This window comes from Nomascus leucogenys, chromosome 17 (assembly GCF_006542625.1).
Source record: "Nomascus leucogenys isolate Asia chromosome 17, Asia_NLE_v1, whole genome shotgun sequence".
Taxonomy (NCBI): domain Eukaryota; kingdom Metazoa; phylum Chordata; class Mammalia; order Primates; family Hylobatidae; genus Nomascus; species Nomascus leucogenys.
Window position 1 is genome coordinate 7425907 of NC_044397.1, and position 8085 is coordinate 7433991.

Here is an 8085-nt window from a genome sequence, read left to right on the forward strand (position 1 = left end):
CAGCTTGCGGGGAGGTGTGGAGGGAGAGGCGCGGGCGGGAACCGGGGCTGCGCGCGGTGCTTGCCGGCCAGCGCGAGTTCCCGGTGGGCGTGGGCTCGGCGGACCCCAGAGCGGCCGGCCGGCCCCACCGGCCCCAGGCAGTGAGGGGCTTAGCACCTGGGCCAGCAGCTGCTGTGCTCAATTTCTCACCGGGCCTTAGCTGCCTTCCCGCGGGGCAGGGCTCAGGACCTGCAGCCCGCCATGCCTGAGCCTCCCCCTGCTCCGTGGGCTCCTGTGCCGCCGGAGCCTACCCAACGAGTGCTGCCCCCTGCTCCACGGCGCCCAGTCCCATAGACCACCCAAGGGCTGAGGAGTGAGGGTGCACGGCGTGGGACTGGCAGGCAGCTCCACCTGCAGCCCCGGTGTGGGATCCACTGGGTGAAGCCAGCTGGGCTCCTGAGTCTGGTGGGGACGTGGAGAACCTTTATGTCTAGCTCAGGGATTGTAAATACACCAATCAGCACCCTGTGTCTAGCTCAAGGTTTGTAAACACACCAATCAGCACCCTGTGTCTAGCTCAGGGTTTGTGAGTGCACCAATCGACACTCTGTATCTAGCTACTCTGGTGGGGACTTGGAGAACCTCTGTGTGGACACTCTGTATCTAGCTAATCTGGTGGGGACGTGGGGAACCTTTGTGTCTAGCTCAGGGATTGTAAACGCACCAATCAGCACCCTGTCAAAACAGACCACTCGGCTCTACCCAGCAGGACGTGGGTGGGGCCAGATAAGAGAATAAAAGCAGGCTGCCTGAGCCAGCAGTGGCAACCCGCTTGGGTCCCCTTCCACACTGTGGAGGCTTTGTTCTTTCGCTCTTTGCAGTAAATCTTGCTACTCCTCACTCTTTGGGTCCACACTGCCTTTATGAGCTGTAACACTCACCTCGAAGGTCTGCAGCTTCACTCCTGAGCCAGCGAGACCACGAACCCACCAGAAGGAATAAACTCCGAACACATCCGAACATCAGAAGGAACAAACTCCGGACACGCTGCCTTTAAGAACTGTAACACTCACTGCGAGGGTCTGCGGCTTCATTCTTGAAGTCAGTGAGACCAAGAACCCACCAATTCCGGACACAGGAGGATCGCTTGAGCCCAGGAATTCAAGACCAGCCTGGGCAACACAGCAACACCCCATCTCTACAAAAGTTGTAAAATCAGCTAGGCGTGATGGGGCGCATCTGTAGTCCTAGCTACTTAGGAGGCTAAGGCGAGAGGATCACTTGAGCCCAGGAGGTTGAGGCTGCAGTGAGCCATGATTGCACCACTGCACTCCAGCTGGGGTGACAAAGTAAGACTGTGTCTCTAAAAATAAATAAATAAATAAAAATAAAACAAATTTGATAACCAAGTTTAAATAGTGTTCTCATTATTCCCACTTTACAGATGCAGTCACTGAGGCCCCAAGGAGTTAAGCGATCTGCCTAAGATTACATGCCTTTGTTTATATGTGTTGGAATTTTTCAATTCTCTCTGGAAATCTACATCCTCCACCCCCACCCCAGACTCAAACACAACTGCTCCCACCACGGCCCACCTGCGCACCCCACACATATCCTTGAAGTGCAGACTTCCTCCCATCCTTCCCCAGGAAGATTCCCTGGTCTGTGGGGTAGTGAGTGTTGGGGTGCTCTCTCCTTCCCTCCCATGCTTCTAGATTCCTCTGTAGGGTCCCGGTTTTGTTTTTGGTGTGGCAGTAAGCTCACTGCCTTTTTGAGTACTGTATGTCAGTGGGTTTGCATGCACACACCTGGAGGAGGGATATGTGGGCATGAGGGGTATCTGGGCAAGTGGGCTTACTTGCCCACCTGGGGCACATATGGGTACAGTGCAGTGGAGCATGCATTGCCTAGTTTGTAACCGTGTGTGTGCCTAGACACAGGCGAATGAGCCCATGTGGGTGTTCATGAAGGGCCTGCCCCCTGCATGTCTGGGGGTCTGTAAAATGAGTCCCCATTTCTCTCCCCTTCCCAAATAACTGCCACCATCTTCAGTTCAGACTCCTGGGCCCCAGGTAAGGGGCTGGTGAAAACCGCCTCTGACTGGGGACAGAGACACCTGAGTCTTAAGCCCCACCCAGGCTGCTAGTGCCCTTGAGCAGGCACCACCCCACCCAGGCAGCGGGAGTGTCCTCACCCAATGGGATAGGGTGACATGGGGGAGGAGGTTTGAAGCAGGGAGAAGGCAGCGAGGCTTTCAGCTCCCTAGATGGGAGGCTCATTACCCTAGCACTCAGTAGGTTGTAGGGAAGAGGGACTGAGCCAGGACTTGGCACTGACTACAAAGGGTAGGGGCAGCCCCCAGCACTCCCGCCGTGGCAGGCCAGGGGAGGGGCTGTGACGTTTGGTGGCCTCATGCAGCTGAGAGGAAGTAGCTAATTGCCAACCTGATGACTGGCGGCTGAGGAGTGGGGTGATGATGCCACTGGCAGAAGCAGGCGCCCTGGCCCAAGGAGGAGGCCCTTCAGCGACGGAGTGGGCCTGCATTCTGCGGAGGGTGAGACTGAGGTGGCTGCAGTCAAAGGAGAAGGGGGCAGGGGTTTGTTGAGGCTGTGACCGTGGGAAAGCACTTCTCCAGGGCTTCCCTCAGCTTCAAGGGGAAAGAGTTCAGAGGCCCTGAGGGGATGAAGGGACCTGTGAAGGGGCTTCAGGGGATGGGTTGGCGGGAAAGAGGTTCCTTTTCTTGCTCCCCTTCTGCCTATGCTCCCCCAATGTTCCTGTCTTTCCCCTCCCCCACCTTAGCCCCCTCTTTGGCCCCTGTGGCCAAAGTTGTTGAGGAAGGAGGCAGTAGATGGAGGACTCTTTTCACCAGAAGACCCCCAGGCACAAGCAGCCCACCTTACTGATGGTCAGAGCATCCAGAAGAAGTGGCGAGACTTCAGCTGTCCTCAAAGCAGGAAGACAGAGTGTTTCTGGCAGAAAGAACAGCACAAGCAAAGGTTAGGCAGTGGGGTCTGGAAAGGCTGGTGGAGGACTGGGGCTTGGCTTCAATGGTTACGAGAGGAGGTGGGCAGGATGTTCTGCACCAAGGGCCACACTGTCCCTTCCTGGAACAAACGGTGGGTACCCAGCACCCAGAGCTTCTCCCACATGACGGCCACCGCCTCTGGCCCCGGTAGACCTGGCCCTCAACTGCCTGAGCAAGCCTCACAGGATGGGGGACCCCACCCTCATTATTCTCAAGTGCATCAACCCCAAAGGACTGAAGCCCTGAGTCCCAATAAACAGGTCCCATCCATCTGTAGGTCAGTCCGCTGGGCCCCTAGCACCCCCTATGGGCAGGAAGCAACACTAATGGAGGAGGAGCCTCCAGCAGCCTGGGGTGGGGTGGGGGTGGGAGAGTGAGACGTGAGGGAGGAGACAGACTTGCCCTCTAGGAAGCGGACAGACCATGCCTCAGGAAACCCCAGTGTCACAGGTCACAGACACTGACCTTGAAGCGTTACTCTCATGGGCGAAATTTAGCCCCTGTCCTCAAGAAGCTCCCCGTCTGATGGGGGACACATATAGTGCTCTCAGAGCTGCCTTCTTTAGGGTGAAACTCAGCATCTGGCTTCAGGAAACTCCCAGTGTAAGGGGAGAGACACGACCCTGCCCTTAGGGATCTCTCAAATGGGGGAGACCCACTGGATTTTCGGGAACCATCAATCTGTTTCCAGACATGGATTAGACATTTCAGTGCCTCAAGGGCTGCCAGGAAAAAAAATACAAGACGTCCAATTAAATTGAATATCAGATAAACAACGAATAATATTTTAGCATAAGTCTGTCCCATACAATATTTGGGACAGACTTATACTATTTAAAGTATTCAGTTTAACTGGACGTCTTGCGTTTTTATTTGCCAAATCTGGGAACCCTAGGTGACTCCAGTTTGAGGGAGGAGAGAGGACACCCCCCCCACCCCAGACATGGGAAAGCAGGTAAACACCTCGGCGTGCTCGTGCTCCGGAGGGCAGGGGTGGGGCAGGAGGAGAGTCCTGGGGCTCCGGCTTGCGGCAGTTTAAAATTCCTTCCAGGCCAGAGCCCTAATCCCTCGGTGCACAATGGTCGCCTTCTCCCCCGCCGCCCGCGCCCACGCCCTCCCCCGCGGGGCCGTGGCAGTGCCACCAAGGGCCTCTTTAAGCCCCTTTGAAGCCGCGGAGCCCCGCGCCGCGGGAGGCCCCGCCGCTATGCCAGCTATGCCAGCTATGTCCCTGCTGCCGCCGGCCGCCACCGCTCCCCCATTAATGCTGGCTAATCTGGCTAATAAATAAACTCCCCTCCCAGCCCCAGCCCCAGCCCCGCGCCGACTCCTCCCCGCCCCCGCAGAATCGATGTCAGGGCTCGACTAGAGCAAGCGGCCCCACTCCACCCCACTCCCTCGAGATGTAGCTGACGTTTTTTCTTATGGCTGCCCTAGGTCTGTAGCCCGTCTGTGATTCTCGGGGACACGTGGGATTTGGGAGGTCTCCGCTTAGCCACTGCGTTTGCCTTCCTCTTTTCCAGTCCACCTGCGCACCAGGAGCAGGACACGTGCCTGGGTGCAGACGCCGGCCTGATGTCGCGGAGGACTCGCGGGCCGGTAGAGCGCGCGGAGGCGGCGGGAGGAGACGCAGGTCACGCCCCCTTCCCACCGCCTCCCGCCGCCGACGGGGCGCGCGCGCGCCGAAGAGCCCGGGACAGGTGACTCCTTGGGGACTGCGTCTGCGCCTCCCCCGGCGGGAGTCCCTTCTTCGCGGCCTCTGCCGCCCCCTGCGTCCCCTCCTGGGCTTCCGAGAGTCTGACTCAGCCAAGCCGGCATCGCTTCGCCTCCTACAACACACCCCGAGCGCGAGAAGAAATTACAGGATTGCAGGGGCACGGCTAATGTGCTCTAATTACCCACCGCCGCTGTCATCCGCGGCGCTCCTCGGCACTGGGCCAACGCGCCGTAACAAGGACGCCGCTCCCCGGTCCCGGAACCCTCCCTTCGCCACCCCCCACCCACCCACCTCGCGGTCCCCAGGACCACTGGCTGCCGACTCCTGCCGCCCTCCGGGACTGCTCCTCAGTCCCAGGAGAGCTATGAGGCCTCATTGCGGGGCAGAACTTAGGGAGACCGAAGCGGGCCCCTCCACTCCCCTAAACCTACAGTCCTCGAAGGTCTCTGCTGGAAGAGACTGGGAGAGTGGGGAGGGGCCAGGGACCTATTTCGTTGACAGAAACACTGAGATCTATTGGAAAGTTAGCCTTCAGTGGAAGGAGTGGCAAAGGCACGCAGGGCAGCAGTACCCTCGTTTGGCACTTGAGGCACGGAGAAGGGAAGGGAAGTCCGCCCCGCCAGAACTCCCAGACCCGCTCGTTTAACAGTGGCTTTATGGGCAGCACGACGGACTCCCTCCCCTGGCGGGAAAATTACCTTCCTGCGAAGAAAGGTGACATCCCCGCCACAGACACGGAGGCCCCGCCCGCTGGCCAGCTGTGGCCTGCTGGTCATAGAGCTGGTGAGGAGTGAGGTGGCTCTGGCCTCCCATGTCGGGTAGGGTGAGAGAGGCCCTGAAGATAGAAGCCAGACCCAAAGGCCAGAATTAAAGGGGTAGCTTGGCCATCAGCTCCTTCCCCCAAACCAGGCTCAGAGCTCTCCTCTATCAGGAATTCTTTCTCAGGAGGTCCAGGGGGTTGCAAACTCATGGCCTTGGGCCACGTTTTACCTTCAGTGAGGTTTTGTTTGGCTTGCAATGAGTACATGGGTTTTAGGTTGAATGTGAGAGCCTGCAGACAATGTGGGTTCTCCGACTGCCCTCCCAGTGAATGTGGACCTCTGATTTAGACCAGCCCGCTGGGCCCGCGCCTTCATCCTTTTCCTCAGGGACAGGATCTTCGTTCCCGTGATTGCTGCCCCTTTGTGGTCTGCACGTTTCTTAGTAAGCGTGCCCGGTCAAGTGTCTCTGGGAGGCCCCTCTTCTCTGTCATCGTCAGGCTCCCCCCATGCAGTGGCTGTGGTGGCTGCACATGCTCCCAGATACCCCTCCGGCACTCCCTTTTGTCATCTTGAGTTTCAGTCTGTGACTTGGGTGGCACCCTATCTTCTCCAGCAGGGATGGCAGCTATTTTTCTGCCATGAGACTAGAGGTTGCTTGAGAACAGGAAATTGGATCTCTCCCTTCAGACTGGGATTTCACTAAGGGCTGGAGAAGGGGGGAATATGGGAGGATTATCTTCCATCACAGGGAGCGCTCTGAGGGCAGGGCTGTGTCTCCGATTCAGACTGATGGTTCCCTGAGGATGGGGCTGCTTCTCACCTCAGACTGGGGCTCCCTCTCCCATCAGACTGGGGCTCCGTGAGTCACGGCTGTGTCTCCTCTCAGACTGGGGCTCCCCGAGTCAGAGCTGGGGCTCCCCTCAGACTGGGGCTCCCTGGGTCAGGGCTGTGTCTCCCCTTAGACTGGGGCTCCCTCAGGACAGGGCTGCATCTCCCCTCAGACTGGGGATCTCTGAGGACGGAGCTGTGTCTCCTCTCAGACTGGGGCTCCCTGAGTCAGGGCTGTGTCTCCCCTCAGACTGGGACTCCCTGAGGATAGGGCTGTGTCTCCCTCAGACTGGGACTCCCCGAGGATGGGGCCATGTCTCCCTCAAAGTGGGGCTTCCTCAGGACAGCGTTGTGTCTCCCCTCAGACTGGGGCTCCCCGAGTCAGGGCTGTGTCTCCCCTCAGACTGGGGCTCCCTGAGGATGAAGCTGTGTCTCCCCTCAGACTGGGGCTCCCTGAAGAAAGGGCTGTGTCTCCCTCAGACTGGGGCTTCCTGAGGACGAGGCTGCATCTCCCCTCAGACTGGAGCTCCCTGAGGGCAGGACTGTCTCCCCACTTCAGACTGGGGCCTCCCCCAGAGGACAGGGACTGTGTCTCCCCTGGGACTAGGTTCTTTGTGTCTTCTGCATCAGACTCAGATTCCCATGAGGACAGGGCTGTGTCTCCCCCTCCATCTGGAGCTCCCTGAACGCGATGGCTTCTCCCCTCAAATGGGACATTTGCACCCACCCCACCCTCCGGCTCCCCATGGCGCCCAGGCATTCCTCCCAGGACACCATTTGTCACGCTTTGATGAATGAAACCTACTAAGAATAACTCAGTCCTTGTAGACTCTAAAGGACAGGGGGAGGGAGAGGGAGGAGGCTGGTGATTGTGGGGGTGCTGGGGGAGGAGGGACACAATCCATTTATTCAATAGCATTTCCTGGGTGCCCAGCTGGGCACTGGGGGAGACACAGTGAGTGCCACAGAGCCCCCTACTGTGCCATTTCTGCCACTGACAGCCAGGGGTGTCCACAGGACCCCTGAGACAGAAAGTTCAGGCCCCTCCTTCACAGCCTCCCCACCCCAGCAGTCATTACCTCAGGGCCAGCCAGTCCCCTCCATGCCAGTCATGAGCTCCCTCTGCCCCTCCCTTCAGTGGAGGGGAGACTTCGAAATCAGGTGCTTGGGGTGGGGGCGCTGCTCCCAGTGGGGGTGTGAGGAATCCGGAGGACGAATCCCTGTCCCCCACCCTCCCCCTTCTCTATTCTTCCTTACCCTGCCCCTTTCCACTCCAAAACCTCAAGCCTCTAGTTCATATTCGGGTGACCTTTCCAATGCAACTGTTCTCAGGGGGCCCTTGGGAGCTGGGAGGCTGTGACCTTAACCCACTTCTTTGGACAGTGCCTTCCTGGCACTCCGCCCCCACCTGCCACCTCCTGAGAGGAACATTTCGGCCGGTCTTGGCAAAAACATCAGTCTATGATCCAGGCAGCCTGGTACAGTACCAGCTCTGCCACTGACACCACTGTGACCTTGAGAAGCCATTTACACATATGGGCCTCAGTTTCTCCATATGTAAAATGACTTTTGTTTAGCTTTCCTGATTTTCAAACCTTTTTTTCAAACAATGAATCCTCTTGTTTAAATTGTAAATCATGTGGCACCTCTGTTCTCTGTGGTAACATAGGAAAAAAGTTGAGGATTCTTTGGTCAAAATAGGGGTAGGCTTCATGCCCCAGCGGTTAGTCCATGATACATGAATGCACACATGCGTGTGCACACAGATCAGCTCCCGG

General features: G+C 57.9%; 1 protein-coding gene across 1 annotated transcript; it reads left to right on the forward strand.

Annotated features, from left to right (window-relative positions):
• The first annotated feature begins 2438 nt into the window (after nt 1–2438).
• LOC100601054 (uncharacterized protein C6orf223) lies at nt 2439–6441 on the forward strand. Its single transcript, XM_030796896.1, is given in 8 exon segments — nt 2439–2533; nt 2849–2975; nt 3885–3959; nt 4525–4572; nt 4575–4669; nt 4672–5293; nt 5383–5536; nt 6366–6441. Coding segments are annotated over 8 exon segments (1278 nt in total). The 5' UTR covers nt 2439–2452.
• The last annotated feature ends 1644 nt before the right edge of the window (nt 6442–8085 follow it).